The sequence below is a fragment of the Lepidochelys kempii genome, chromosome 24 (assembly GCF_965140265.1).
Source record: "Lepidochelys kempii isolate rLepKem1 chromosome 24, rLepKem1.hap2, whole genome shotgun sequence".
Taxonomy (NCBI): domain Eukaryota; kingdom Metazoa; phylum Chordata; order Testudines; family Cheloniidae; genus Lepidochelys; species Lepidochelys kempii.
The window spans coordinates 18,633,731-18,648,210 of record NC_133279.1 but is presented as its reverse complement, the minus strand read 5'-3'; the positions used below and the strand labels follow the sequence as shown (position 1 = coordinate 18,648,210).

At 53.7% G+C, this 14,480-nt stretch overlaps 3 protein-coding genes across 5 annotated transcripts in view; 1 reads left to right on the top strand and 2 right to left on the bottom strand.

Annotated features, from left to right (window-relative positions):
- Positions 1 to 1,419: 1,419 nt before the first annotated feature.
- Positions 1,420 to 14,480, top strand: part of LOC140902409 (uncharacterized) — a 15,927-nt gene continuing 2,866 nt past the window's right edge. Inside the window, exons 1-2 of one of the 2 annotated variants that reach the window (XM_073322434.1) lie at positions 1,420 to 1,556; positions 12,584 to 12,644. In XM_073322434.1, coding sequence (XP_073178535.1) covers positions 1,422 to 1,556; positions 12,584 to 12,644 — 196 coding nt within the window. In that variant the 5' untranslated portion in view covers positions 1,420 to 1,421. Of the gene's footprint in view, positions 1,557 to 11,879; positions 12,237 to 12,583; positions 12,645 to 14,480 lie in introns of those variants that run through there. The other variant, XM_073322435.1, reaches the window with a different exon arrangement.
- APOE (apolipoprotein E) lies at positions 2,671 to 6,106 on the bottom strand. Of its 2 annotated transcripts, XM_073322433.1 has the most exons (4): positions 6,055 to 6,106; positions 5,602 to 5,658; positions 4,253 to 4,403; positions 2,671 to 3,801 (listed from the first exon to the last, which is right to left on the bottom strand). In XM_073322433.1, exons 2-4 carry the CDS (start codon positions 5,642 to 5,644, stop codon positions 3,168 to 3,170), a joined length of 828 nt encoding a protein of 275 aa, XP_073178534.1. In that variant the 5' UTR covers positions 5,645 to 5,658; positions 6,055 to 6,106; the 3' UTR covers positions 2,671 to 3,167. The 2 variants fall into 2 exon arrangements, with proteins under 2 accessions (XP_073178534.1, XP_073178533.1); XM_073322432.1 differs by lacking the exons at positions 5,602 to 5,658; positions 6,055 to 6,106 and having other exon boundaries at positions 4,253 to 4,521.
- The window catches only part of LOC140902410 (uncharacterized), a 23,236-nt gene continuing 14,955 nt past the window's right edge, over positions 6,200 to 14,480 (bottom strand). Inside the window, exons 7-8 of the mRNA XM_073322436.1 lie at positions 11,925 to 12,083; positions 6,200 to 7,175 (exon numbers count right to left, since the gene is read on the bottom strand). Of these exons, the coding sequence (XP_073178537.1) occupies positions 7,166 to 7,175; positions 11,925 to 12,083 (169 nt within the window). The 3' untranslated portion in view covers positions 6,200 to 7,165. The remainder of the gene's footprint in view (positions 7,176 to 11,924; positions 12,084 to 14,480) is intronic.

Here is a 14,480-nt window from a genome sequence, read left to right as displayed (position 1 = left end):
GTGGTTGCTCACACCAGAAAAAGGAAGTGCATCCACTTTTCTCTAATGTAAACTGAGGCCTATGCTGCCTAGCTAGCCCCTGTTCTGAAAGTACAAACAACGAGGAGTCCTTGTGGTTTTACTGATACAGACTAACACAGCTACCCCTCTGAAACCTGTTCTGAAGATGTCACTTCTGTCCAGTCTTCTCTGCCAGGGCACAGTGAGTGCAAAGCACCAGCAGGTGAGACCAGCAGCAATAGCCAGTGGTGTGAGTCACTGTGGATGGTGCAGAGGGCAATGGCAAATTGTGCCTGAGGGAGGGCATGGGGGGGCAGGAAAGGCATCAGGCTGCTGTCTGCATGGAGCCACAGCTGCCTCGCACAACCTGCAATGGGGCTTGGGCGGTCACGCCAGAATCAGCAGAGACATTTCACCCCCAACTTGTATGTGGAGCCCAGAAATGAGAGGGTCTGTTTACACAGGGACCCCCTCCCCCAGCACTGAGATGAAGCCTAGGGCATGGGGGCTGTTTATCCAGGGTCCCCTCTTCTGGCACTAAAATGCAGCTGCCTCTTGGGTGGGGCATGGGGGGCTGTTTATACAGGTTTCAGAGTAACAGCCGTGTTAGTCTGTATTCGCAAAAAGAAAAGGAGTACTTGTGGCACCTTAGAGACTAACCAATTTATTTGAGCATAAGCTTTCGTGAGCTACAGCTCATTTCATCTGAAGTGAGCTGTAGCTCACGAAAGCTTATGCTCAAATAAATTGGTTAGTCTCTAAGGTGCCACAAGTACTCCTTTTTTTTTTTTTTGTTTATACAGGGTCTTCTTGTCCTGAGCGGAGTTGCAGCTGCCTGTGGGGTGGGGCAGGGCACGGGGGGGGGGGGCTGTTTATACAGGGTCCCGTTGTCCTGAGCTGCCTGTGGGGCGGGGTGTGGGGCTGTTTAACAGTACAGAACACCAGCCCTTCGGGAGACAATGTGAACGTAAACCCAGCTGAAACTGGAGGCAGAATGGAATTCCTGAATTAGGGCCAGATTGTCAAAGGCACTCGGCACCCCACCGGCTCACATTTGCATGCCCAAATGACATGAGCTTAGCTGGAATAAAAAGGCTAATAAAGGCCGCTGCTCTCCTAGAAAGTGTGGGCTGAAATGCTGGGGCAGGAGCGGAACTTTGGTTTGCCAGAGGAAGTTTCCCCAGTGCTTAGAAAAGTTGTGGTTGTGATGAAGCCAATATAAATGTGTGTTGAACAGTCACAGCTTGGGCTGAGAGGCCCACAGGCAGCTGTGCTCCAGGGCACAGTGGGGGATGTTTATAACCTACATGTGCTCATTCCCTGGGTCTCTGGCATCACAAAAACAGCTGGTTTGTTTGCTATTACAGTAAAGGGAGAAGGAACCTTTTTGACTTCCACCCCACACCCCAGAGAAACCATCCATGGAGCAGACCTGCTGCGGTGGAGGTAGGCGGGGGGGGAATGTGTTCTCCAGTGGGGCAGGAGCAGAGCTGGGGAAGTCCTTTGAAACACAATGGACCAAATTTCATGCTGATGTAACTCCCCCGGAGCCAATGGTGAGAGACTTTACCCAACAGACTTGGTTGTGAGTGTTTAGGGAGGGATCAGGGTGGGGCTGGTTAGCAGCATTTCCCACTGAAGGTGCTGGAAGATAAGCATCTGGGGCAAGTCAGAACCCAGATGGCCCCAAGCTAAGGGCCGTGTCTGTGAATGGGGGGTTGGGAGCATCTGTTGGGATCCCGAACACTGCTGGGAGGGGGGATTCAGGGGAAAGCAGCAGTGAGTGTTGGCAGGTAGGCTGGGGGTTTGGCCCTGCCCTGCTGCAGCACCAGTATCTGCTGAACGCCTCAGATTAGTTGAACTAATACCATGTTTGCAGCGGATTGATAGATTCTAAGGCCAGGTGGGACCATTCTGTTCATCTAGTCTGACCCCTTGCATAGCACAGGCCACTGACCTCTCCCACAATGATTCCCGGAGAAGAGCTATTAGAAAAACATCTTTGTTTAAAAATTGCCAGTGATGGAGAATCCACCACGACCCTTGGTAAATTGTTCCAGTGGTTTATTACTGTCAGCAGTAAAAAATTTGCACTTTATTTCCTGTCTGAAGTTATCGAGCTTCAGCTTCCAGCCACTGGAGTGTGTGAGACCTGAGGAGCCCGTTATGAAATAGTACGTACAGGCGGGGATCAAGTCACCCCTTAACCTTCTGTTTGTTATGCTAAATAGCTTGAGCTCTCTGAGTCTATCACTACAAGACAGGTTTGCTAATTCTTTAATCATTCTCATGGCTCTTCTCTGAACCCTCCCCAGTTTATCAGTATCCTCCTTGCATTGTGGGCCCCAGAACTGCACACAGTATTCCAGCAGCGATCAGACCTGTGCCAAATACAGAGGTAAAATAACCTCTTTACACTCCTGCTGCCGTGCTCACATCCATATGCCAGCCTGGACAGTAGACGGCAGCAAGGGGCCCAGATCGGTCGATTCTGAATGGAGCAGTGCAATATGGGATAGCAGTGGGAGGACTTCTTGCACCTGTGGCCCACGGAGCAGTGCCAGTTGACCAGGATCTGGCCCCCCTGGAGCTACGGCTGATTTACTGCAGCTGGGGATCTGAATGTGTGTGTCTCATAAATTTAGGTCATAAAGAAGAAAAGGCCCCGAGTATCTTGTGCCCAAAGCAAGAATTTATTTAGTTACAGGTGAAAGCACTGGTGAACACAGGAGATCTAACAGTGGGGATGGGATGGGGCATCAGATTCAGCTGTGGTTAGAGAGGGGCGAATGGGATGGGCAGAGGTTATCCCCTCTCAGGTCTCCAGGACCTGCACAAACGCAGCTCAAGGCCAGATTCATGGTTGCCCTGAGTCTCGTGGCTTCATTTCCACCAGTCCCAAGTGTGAATGCAGGGTCGGAGTGGCAATGTCTATGCACTGGGGTTCATGCACAGGGGCAATGAAGAACTGGGCCCCTGCAGGAGGTCTGGAGCAGGCTTAGCAGGTGAAGTGACTCATGCCTGTTTGCTCCGGGAGCCACACACCTCCGCAGCTAGCTTGGTATCAGTGGGCAGGGCTGTACTGTGGGGGACCTGGGAATGCAGGCCCCTGGATTGCCAGGGCTCTGGGCTGTTGGGGGGCCACAGCGTGGGGTGAGCAGGGGCTGTTACAGCTGGAGTTTCCCTTGCAGCTTCTCCACCAGGGCCTGTAACTGGGCACTGACATCCTGCAGGAAGGGTGCAAACCACTGGCGGACCTGCTCAGCAGCCTGGTCTAGGGAGCCCCGCACCTCCTCAGCCTTCTCCTGCAGGTGCCCCTGCAGCTCCTGGGCCCGGGTGCCCAGGCTGTCGCGCACCTTCTGGCTCTGCTCACCCATGGCCTGGCTCAGGGCTCCCAGACGCTGCTGTCCCTTGTCACGGATGCTGTCGATTAGGGGCTGCAGGCCCTGGCGCACGGCGTCCACCCGCTGGTCGGTGCGGGCCTGCACCTCGCTGGCATAGGCGGCCATCTTGCGGCGCAGCTCCTCAGCATCTTTGCCCAGACGCTTGCGCAGCTTGCGCAGGTACATGCCAACTCGGGCCCGCACCTCCTCCAGGTTTTGGTCGAACATCAAGCGCACGTCGCCCGCGTACTGCACCACTCGGCCCTTGGCCTCCTCCATGTCGGCCCGCAGCTTCCCTGCCAGCGCCGCTACCTCGCTGCCCAGGCGCTGCTGGGCCTCCTGGGCGTAGGGGCCAAACCGGGCCCGCAGCTCTTCTGTGTACACCCCCACTTCAGCCATGGTGTCGGTGATCAGCCCGCTGGGGAGGGACCAGGGAGTCAGAGCTGGGGCGCCTTGGCTTGCACCACCCCTCTCCCCCAGCCACGATATCTGTGATGCGCCCATGCAGGGCTGTGGTGACACCCATCCAAACCCCACTCTTCAACAGGGCTCTGAGGGCTCCCCAAGGATCCCACATCACCCCCTCTGTGCCCCCAGTTGTGGCCCTTGGCTGGGCATCCCCCCATATGCTCCTCTAGGAATGCTCCCAACCCACCATTACCGCAAAGCGGCAGCAACACCCACAGGCGTGGTGTGCACCAGCCAAACACGGTGCTTCTCAGCACAGCCTGGCACCCAGCACTTCGCCAAAGCCCGGCATTTTTCCCAGCAGAGATCTCGCCCTTTCCAGGGGGACACAGGCCCCCGCAGCTTTGTGTCCTTGCCCCACCCATCTTCACCCACTAACACTGAGCCGCAGGGTCACTCACTCCAGTTCCTTGCTGAGCTGGGAGCTCTTGATCTGGGCGGTCACATTGTCTGCGGCATGTCCCACCTTGGAAAGGTAGTTCCAGAAGACCTTCACAGCCTCTTCCCACTTAGTCTTGGGCTCATCCTGGACAAGCGGGTTGGCCTGGCAGCCTGGAGGGGCAGAGTTTGCAGGTAAAGAGTCGAGTCTGACCTCCTGTGTAACCCAGGCCATTGCGGCCCTGGAGCCACACAGGGGGTCAGACCCGGTGCCCATCTAGCCCAGTGTCATATCCCTGGCCGGCCCTGCACAGATTGATTGAGATCAGGGCCCCGTCATGCCTGGCGCTGCACAGACCCCCACCAAGATCGGGGGCCCCGTCATGCCGGGCGCTGCACAGACCCCCACCGAGATCAGGGGCCTCGTTGTGCCAGGCATTGTACAAAACACACAGTAGGAGACAGTCCCTCCCCAAAAGGGTTTACCAGTCGAAAGAGACCAGACAAGTTGTGTGAGGTTGTCTTCACAGCAAAAGGTGGTGTTTTTGCAGTGCAATAACTAACACAAATGAGAGGTTTCAGAGTAACAGCCGTGTTCGTCTGTATTCGCAAAAAGAAAAGGAGGACTTGTGGCACCTTAGAGACTAACCAATTTATTTGAGCATGAGCTTTCGTGAGCTTATGCTCAAATAAATTGGTTAGTCTCTAAGGTGCCACAAGTCCTCCTTTTCTTATTGCTAACACAAATGAGGGATCACCAGCCTGCTGTACGATCCTGTTGGAGACAAGGCACCTGGACTGTTTGCCGGAAGGTAGCTAGGCAGGTCAGCGCTGCACCCTGCTGCTGATTGACTTCATGGTAAAATTACAGTCTTAGCTTGGCCTTTACTGCGTGGTGGTGACAGTTGGTAGTAATAGCTAACATGGGTTGGTTCTCCCATTGGAAAAAACACCTGCTTTTGACAGTGAAGGCAAAGCCTAAGTGACTCATCCAGGGTCATGGGCAAGTCAGTAGCAGAGCTAGGGATAGAACCCAGGACTCCTGGCTTCCAGCACTAACCCACCAGACCCCACTCCCCTCCCAATGCTAGGGATAGAACCCAGGAGTCCCCAGGCAGGACCCCTACCCACTGCGTCACATCCGATGAAGGGAGCTGTAGCTCACGGAAGCTCATGCTCAAATCAGTTGGTTAGTCTCTAAGGTGCCACAAGTCCTCCTCTTCTTTTTTTGGGTCACATTGCTGATTTACACCATGGTGCGTGAAAAGGGAACCAGTCCCCATGACTCCAATGAGGTTACTCCTGATCAACACCAGAAGGGGAGTTTCCAACCCTGCCCTGATGGGGGAGATGAACTGAACGAGCCATTTACCTGCCAGCAGGGTTGCCCCCAGCAGCACAATCCAAAACTTCATGGCTGCAGCTTTGCCTGCAGAGAGAGAAGGAAGGGGCTGGGGTGAATGAGCGCAAGGAGGGTGGGACATAACACCCCCCATGGGTTCCCCCACAGGGGATACAAGCTAGGGCGCACAGCATGTAGGAAGCCAGGTCCAACCACCCCTGTCCTAAGGAAAGCCCTTGCCCCTCTGGGCTGCATCCACTCTACCCCTAATCCTGCCCCTCAGCCATCCCCTCTGGGCTGCTGCCCATCATCCTCCCACTCCTCTGGGCTGCCTCCTGCCTGCCCGAAGCCTGTACGTTTCCAGCCTCTTCGAGGCTGCAACCCCCAGCCCCTCCCACCTCTACTACTGCCCCACACCCTCTCCTCTGGCCTGCAGCACCCCATTACTTCTTAGGGTGTATCTCCATTGCCCCCTGCCCTCACCTCTGCTGGGCTTCTAGTCCTGGGCTGTAAAGTGCCACCAGCCCCACTCGCTGCCTTAAATACCCACGGGGCGGGGGGAGGACAGAGCCAGCGCAAACTCGCCAATGCAGCTGGAGGGGGCGAAGGTTACTCCCCTCCACCCCCCCACCCCCACATGGGGCCGGACAGCTTCCCCTTTGGAGAAAGTGTTAACCTTCTGCTTGCCGGGGAGGAGAGGGAGACAGACACAATCTCTTCCCCTTGCCCTGCGCAGTCTGCCCCACCCCACTGGGTCTAGGACCCTGTCTCCCCCGGCGATCAGACGCTGCACAGGGAGGTGGACAGAAGGGAAAGGAGAGAGGGCCCCCCACTCTCAGGGACAGACACCGGGGGCACTAGCCCCCTCTGCATTTTTGTCCTGTTTTCAAAGGAGAATACAAAGCGTCCAAGTGTCACAGGCTGGGGCAGGGGGACTTGAGACTTTTTCTTGGGGGGGGGGTGCTGAGATCTGGGGCTGAGGCTGTGGGGAGGGAGGGGTGCTGAGACCTCGTGCTGGGTATGTGTTTGTTAGTGTGTATGGGGATGTGCTGAGACCTTGTACTGGGGGGTGCAGAGACCTTGTGCCCACGCTGAAACCTTGTGCCCTGTATGGGGGGGAGGTGCCGAGACCTTATACCAGGTGTGTGGGGGGGGCGTGCTGAGACCTCATGCTGGTTGTGGGGGGCACTGAGACCTCATGCTGGCTGTGGGGGGGGGGGGCGATTTATGAAATCTCAAGAAAAGCCAGAGTCTGTGATGATGCTGCTGTTTGGGAGATCTGCTCCCCTCCCTGCCCCCCCCGTGCATCTTCCTGCTCCAGCAAAGAGAGAGGACGCTGCTCCAGGTGGGGGCTCCAGTCCTTTGGGAAGAGTTGGACAAACTGGGTCGCCTGAGGCCCCAGAAGACTGGGTGCTTTCTGGGTTGGTCACCACACGCACTGCTCCTGCCAGAGTCCCTCGTAGGGTGGGGTCCTGGTCAGCTCATTAGCATGCATGTAGGTTCTTTGTTTTTTTCTGTTATGCTTTTACCTTAAGACGAACGTTGACTGCTTACAAAGAGCTGGGTGGCACCATGGTCTGCAGGGATCCCTGTGCTACCGGGCTCTGAAGGGAAAGCAAGCAGGCGTGCTGGGAAATGGGAGTGAAGGCAGGGAGGTGTGCAGCCTGGGAATCTCCATCTCAGAGGGCAAGTGAGGTGGGTCTCCATCCAGAATGGCAACGGCCAGGACATCCAATTGCAGTTGCCCTGAACTGTGACAGAGAGTGCCCTTCCCCCCACCCCCTCCTGCCATACTGGGGTCAGCACTGACTGAGACGGGCGAGCACCCCCTCCCGAGCCGCCACCCGGCTCCGACAGCACAGTGGCCCGTGGTGCCACGCTGGAGCGTCCGAACCAACACTGACTGCCCGGGAAGAGCGACCCACTCCCTGAGCGTGTCTCCCATCCAAACGCTGACCCAAGGTAACCCTGCGTAGCACTGCGAGCCAGGTTCAGGGTGATGCTGTCACGGTACATGGTGACATTGGCAAAATGACTTCAGGGTTTGTTTTTCCAAACAGATAAACAGAAAATTGGTTTCCAGACCCACCTGGCTGGGACCTGCCCTGCGGCTGTAATTATATATTAGAAACTTATTTGCATAACAAAGGCTGACTCTGTATTAAACGCTGTTGGTTTCTGGATTAGAGGTTTGTGCAGAGCCTGGAATAACACAGTTGAACATGCCTCTTCCTTTCCATGAGGGATTATTACGTGCTGTATCAGGCGGTCTGGAATCAGGCTCCGTCGCCAGATGCCCCAACTTGGCACCCTCCCGGTTTGCTGGGAAGGAAAACTACAGGCCAGTAAATGTCTCCAGCTGCAAAGTGGGGAGGGAAGGTCCCTGAGGCTACAGTTTACTGTCAGTACCGCCCTGTGGCCTAGGCCTTATCTGCTGCCAGTTGACCTCTGCACGGAGCCTCAGCGCTGTTGTGTCAGCAGAGGACTCTGCTTCTGATCATAGATCACTGGGCTCCAACCTCTGTGCATTCCTCTGTGGTGTGGAGCCAGGATTTCCAGCCCGTTTCTGCCCCTGCAGCTCTTTCACTTGAACTCCTGACCCCTTTCCAGTCCCCCTTGTTAAACTGCATTCCTCGATCCAGCTGCAGCTTCATCTCCTTCCCACATTCCCCATCCCACTTAGGATTCCCCACCTGACTGCAAATCCTCTGCTAGTGTCAACAGTCCCCCTTCCCTGGCATCATGGGTTCCCTGTGCCCAAGTGGAGAGGAGAGAAGACAATAAATAACCAGAGAATGTGTTTTGTAGCATGTTTCACCCACAGATCTGGAAGGGGCGGGCAGTTGGCATCACCACCCCCATTTTAAAAGGGTGGGTCTGTTGAGTGGCAGACAGGTGATATGACTCGCTCAGTCACACAGCAGCCAGATTCCCAAGTCTCCCCTGCTTCCTGCCCAGAACCAGAGGCAGAACCCAGGAATCCTGGCTCCCATCCCTATCCCTACTGTAACGCACTAGACCCCATGCTCCTCCCAGAGCCAGGGACAGAACCCAGGAGTCCTGACTGCCAGTCACCAGCCCTCATTCTAACCCACTAGCCCCCCATGCCCCTCCCAGAGTTAGGAGCCCTGACTCCCGGCATCTTGTGCCAGGTTCTGCAAAGACACACAGGGGACATCTACACTGCAGCTGGGACGGAGGAGGCTTCCCAGTACAAAGACAGACAGACACTAGCTCTGCTGGAGCTAGTGCACCAAAAATAGCCTTGTGGGCACTGTGGCACAGACAGTGGCTTGGGCTAGCTACCCAAGAACCAGCCTCCTGATCCCCTGGGTACATTATATGGGTGGCTAGCCTGAGCCGCTGCGTCTGCTGCAAGTGAGTTAGTTTGAGCACAGTGAGCAGGTGTCTGGCTACCCATGCTGGGAAGCACTCTCCCAGCTGCAGTGTAGGCACACCGAGGGTCCCTGGGCCCTGCCTAAAAGAGTTTAAAATCCCAACAGAGGGAGGCGAAACAGGCCCAGGAAGGGGAAAGGACTAGCAGGTCAGTAGCAAAGCTGGGTAATAGGTCTTCTGGCTCCAAGGCTGGTGCCCAACCTATTGCCTCTACATCAAGTTTTCTGAGGTTCCCCATTCCGAAGTCCAGACACTTGTGGGGCCTGAGCCCAGGTTTCTGCCCTGGGTTCCAAGCTGGAGGCAGTTTGGGAGAACCCGTAGCGGAGATCCGCAGTCCCAGTAAACAAGTCAGCAAGGATGATTCATAGTGAGAGAGCGATCATGAGACCTGATCAGAGCTGGGAGGGAGAGGGGCCTGCAGGGAGGCCGCCAGCAGCATGTGCATTGCATTAGTGTTTGCCTCATGTTATTATCCTTATATTTCTGTGTTACTGGTTGTGCAGGAGCCCCAGCCATGTGGCAGGCACCACAGTACAGACACAGAACAGGATAGTCCCTGAGCCAGTGGAAAGGGGCTGCAAGAGGGGCAACAGAGAGCCAGCGACAGTCACCTTAGAATCATAGAATCATAGAATAGCAGGGTTGGAAGGGACCTCAAGAGGTCATCTATTCCAACCCCCTGCTCAAAGCAGGACCAATCCCCAACTAAATCATCCCAGCCAGGGCTTTGTCAAGCCTGACCTTAAAAACCGCTAAGGAAGGAGATTCCACCACCTCCCTAGGTAACGCATTCCAGTGCTTCACCACCCTCCTAGTGAAAAAGTTTTTCCTAATATCCAACCTAAACCTCCCCCACTGCAACTTGAGACCATTACTCCTTGTTCTGTCATCTGCTACCACTGAGAGCAGTCTAGATCCATCCTCTTGGGAACCCCCTTTCAGGTAGTTGAAAGCAGCTATCAAATCCCCCCTCATTCTTCTCTTCTGCAGACTAAATAATCCCAGTTCCCTCAGCCTCTCCTCATAAATCATGTGCTCCAGCCCCCTAATCATTTTTGTTGCCCTCCGCTGGACTCTTTTCAATTTTTCCACATCCTTCTTGTAGTGTGGGGCCCAAAACTGGACACAGTACTCCAGATGAGGCCTCACCAATGCCAAATAGAGGGGAATGATAATGCCCCTCGATCTGCTGGCAGTGCTCCTACTTATACAGCCCAAAATGCTGTTAGCCTTCTTGGCAACAAGGGCACACTGTTGACACATATCCAGCTTCTCGTCCACTGTAACCCCTAGGTCCTCTTCTGCAGAACTGCTGCCTAGCCGCTCAATCCCTAGCCTGTAGCAGTGCATGGGATTCTTCCGTCCTAAGTGCAAGACTCTGCACTTGTCCTTGTTGAACCTCATCAGATTCCTTTGGGCCCAGTCCTCAAATTTGTCTAGGTCCCTCTGTACCCTATCCCTACCCTCCAGCGTATCTACCTCTCCTCCCAGTTTAGTATCATCTGCAAACTTGCTGAGGGTGCAATCCACACCATCCTCCAGATCATTAATGAAGATATTGAACAAAACCGGCCCGAGGACTGACCCTTGGGGCACTCCACTTGATACCGGCTGCCAACTAGACATGGAGCCATTGATCACTACCCACTGAGCCCGACAATCTAGCCAGCTTTCTATCCACCTTATAGTGCATTCATCCAGCCCATACTTCTTTAACTTGCTGACACGAATACTGAGACAGTATCAAAAGCTTTGCTAAAGTCAAGGAATAACACGTCCACTGCTTTCCCCGCATCCACTGAGCCACTTATCTCATCATAGAAGGCAATTAAGTTAGTCAGGCATGACTTGCCCTTGGTGAATCCATGCTGACTGTTCCTGATCACTTTCCACTCCTCTAAGTGCTTCAGAATTGATTCCTTGAGGACCTGCTCCATGATTTTTCCAGGGACTGAGGTGAGGCTGACTGGCCTGTAGTTCCCAGGATCCTCCTTCTTCCCTTTTTTAAAGATGGGCACTACATTAGCCTTTTTCCAGTCATCCGGGACTTCCCCCGATTGCCATGAGTTTTCAAAGATAATGGCCAATGGCTCTGCAATCACATCCGCCAACTCCTTTTGCACTCTCTGATGCAGCGCATCCGGCCCCATGGAGTTGTGCTCGTCCAGCTTTTCTAAATAGTCCCTAGCCACTTCTTACTCCACAGAGGGCTGGTCACCTCCTCCCCATGCTGTGCTGCCCAGTGCAGTAGTCTGGGAGCTGACCTTGTTCATGAAGACAGAGGCAAAAAAAGTATTGAGTACATTAGCTTTTTCCACATCCTCTGTCACTAGGTTGCCTCCGCCATTCATTAAGGGGCCCACACTTTTCTTGACCTTCTTCTTGTTGCTAACATACCTCCTGTATCAGAGTAGCAGCCGTGTTAGTCTGTATTCGCAAAAAGAAAAGGAGGACTTGTGGCACCTTAGAGACTAACCCATTTATCTGAGCATGAGCTTTCGTGAGCTACAGCTAGTTCCTTGGTGAAAGTTCCTCATGAAAGCTTATGCTCAAATAAATGGGTTAGTCTCTGAGGTGCCCCAAGTCCTCCTGTTCTTTTTGCGGACACAGACGAACGCGGCTGCTCCTCTGAACCCTGTGCTTGGTATTGTTATGCTGAGAGGGACTGGGGACTGTACAGTCACAGACCTCTGAGACTGGGTGTGAATACAGCTTCCGTTAATATAACTGTCAGGATACATTAATTACACCTAAAACTCCCTAGAGAGTTTGAAACTGGATGGGGGAAGGGCCGTTTGCCGAGCCCTGGTCCACATGCTGAATTTATGTTAGTCTAATTACGACACTCAGGGGTGTGGAAAACCTGAACGATGCAGTTATACTGCCCGAACTCCAGTCGATGGGAGGGCTTCTCCTGTGGACAGAGCTACGGGCTCTCGGGGAGGTGGAGTACCTACACAGGTGGGAGAAGGGCTGCCACCGACAGACATAGTGTCTTCCCTTCGTGCTTCAGCGGCGCAGCTGCAGGGCTTGAAGGGCAGACAAGCGCTGAGTATCGTTTGGGGTTGTCATTCCTCCTGCTAGTGCTAGTTTGCAGAAACAGGACTTTGGACACCCTGTGAATAAACAAGGCTGCACTCAAGACAATACGGGACTCCGTCATGAATTTGTACTCCCAGCTGGGACATCGCTAGGGCCCCAAACTTGAATTAGCTGTTTGGGTCAGAGGTGTAACACTACCAGAGAGAAGAGAAGCCAGCAAAGAGAGGAGAGATAGCCCATTGTTTTGGCCAAAAGAACATGATCGTTGCAGCAGGCAGCATTCTGAATGGATACGAGTGGGGCCAGACTGCATTTGTCAGGCCAGAGAGAAGGCTGCAACTACGGGGATGGAAAGAAACAGTCTCAGGCCAGGGCTTTCCGGGCAGCACCAACCCGGGCAGTTTTATTTCAGGGGCTGGGAGCCCAAAGCCAGACCCCCCAGCACTGGACTGTAGACAAACCTCATGCCCAGGTGCTGAGGTTAATGAGTGACAGGAGGAGGAATGGGTGACAAGGCTGTTACCCCATCCACTCCCCCTTGGGTCTAACTTATCTCTTTCCTCCATCCTGCCAGGTTCGCCAGGAAACTCTGAGCATGAAGCTTCTCATTGCTGTCCTGTCCCTGGCTGTGCTAGGTGAGTGTGTCTCGGTGCAGCCTCACACCTGTCCCATTGGGCGCTGGCTGACAGTGTGTGTGGAGAATCCCTCTGCCTGGAAGCCAGGTCTTTTGGGCACCCTCTCCCACAGGAATCAGCTTTGACTTTTCAAGTGGAAACCACTAAAGTATCTGATAGAGACCCAGTCACAGGAGCAGGGGAAAGGGGAGGGAATGCAGCTTGGATTGCGGGGGGGAGGGGGGGAGAGCAGGAAACATGAATTAAAAACAGTGTAACGGACTGAGCCTTTCCCAGCTCTGGGAACACCCTGCTTTGCTAAGCATTCAGCTGGGCGCTCTGTTCCCTGGGTCCTGACTCATTCAACCAGGCAGAGCTCCTGCTGGGGAGTCTCAGGAGTTATCTACATGGGATGTTTCTGGCACTTGTCTAACCCTTTAGTGTGTAAAAGAGTTTTCATCCGGTGTAAGACACATCCAGATCAGAACTGTGGTGTGCCTCACGGGTGTGAACGCTGGCTGACTGGAACACTGGAAGGGCAGCGGAGAAATCGCCCCACCCTCCACCCCCCAGTGTAAACACTTTGCACTGGTGTAAAAAGGATATTGGAGAATCAGTGGGAGCTCAAGGACAGGCAACGAGAGAGAGCCAGGGTCTGGGAAAAAGCCCTGGGCGGAGAGGATAAAAACACTGGGCCTGTTGTCTAAAAAGGAGACAGATAAAAGGGATGTGATAAACGTATTGTTCCCCTCTCCAACGGGCAGCCAATATCTCTTGGCAAGGCCCCAAATCGATGGTAAGAGTCAGGTCTCATTTTTGGTATAAGCCTGTTGATTTACAGAGAATGGGCACAGAATTCCTTTTCCCTGAACACAGCAGGAACATACAAGAGCCGGCGGTTTCCTTTTCCAGAAATCCAAGCTTGCCTCTCCACCAGCTGTGTGCTCCAAAGAGCCCTAGCTCTGCTCCCTCCCAGGCCAATGCTAACAAAAACGTCTCTCCCTGTCTGATGGCTTTGTGCCTTTGATACACAGACATACACAGCTGCTGCCAACCAGTGCTCCATCCCCTGCATTTGCTAGTCACTAGGGAAACCCCTTGGCCCATACAGCCATTCTGCTCAGGCCTTGCCCTGCTGATGAGTGCCGTGGGCAGTGGCTTCTCTGGTATCAGTTCTCACGACAAAAAGGGGTATTTAGTTGCTCTTTCTGTCAGCCTGAATGAATCAGACAAATGAACTTGGGAAGGCACCTCAGGAGTTCATCTAGTACAGCCCCCTGTGCTGAGGCAACTCCAAGTAAACCTAGAGCTCGCCAGTGCTAAGTAGAGTGGAACAGTTAACTCCGGTGTCTTACATAGCACACTCCTACTAATACACTCCAGAATGATATAAATCTTTTTTGCAGCTGCATTGCACTGTTGGCTCATATTCAATTTGTGACCCACTCTAACCCGCAGAGCCTTTTCAGCCGTACTACCACCTAGCCAGTTATTCCCCATTTTGTTGTTGTTCATTTCACTTTTCCTTCCTAAATTAAGTACTTTGCACTTGCCTTTATTGAATTTAATCTTGATAAATTGGAGAATTGGCCAGAAATCAACAAGGTCGTTTTGAATTCTAATCCTGTCCTCCGAAGTGCTTGCAACCCCTCCCAGCTTGGTGTCATCTGCAAGTGTTTAAGCAGATTACCCACTCCATTCTCCAAGTCATTAATGACAATATTAGCGAGTACTGAATGCAGGACAGAACCCTATGGGACCCCATTAGATACCCCCCTCCAGTTTGACAAGTGCAACACTGATAACCACCCTTTGAGGGTGATTCTTTCAGCCACTTTTGCACTTATAGTAATTTCC

Bases quoted from the DNA above. Each gene is read 5' to 3' on its own strand.
- APOE (XM_073322432.1), bottom strand. From the start codon at position 4,506: ATGGGCACCGGGTCTGACCCCCTGTGTGGCTCCAGGGCCGCAATGGCC. The intron at 3,802-4,252 runs GTGAGTGACCCT...GTCCCTCCCCAG, and splicing joins CAGCTCAGCAAGGAACTGGA to CGGGCTGATCACCGACACCA.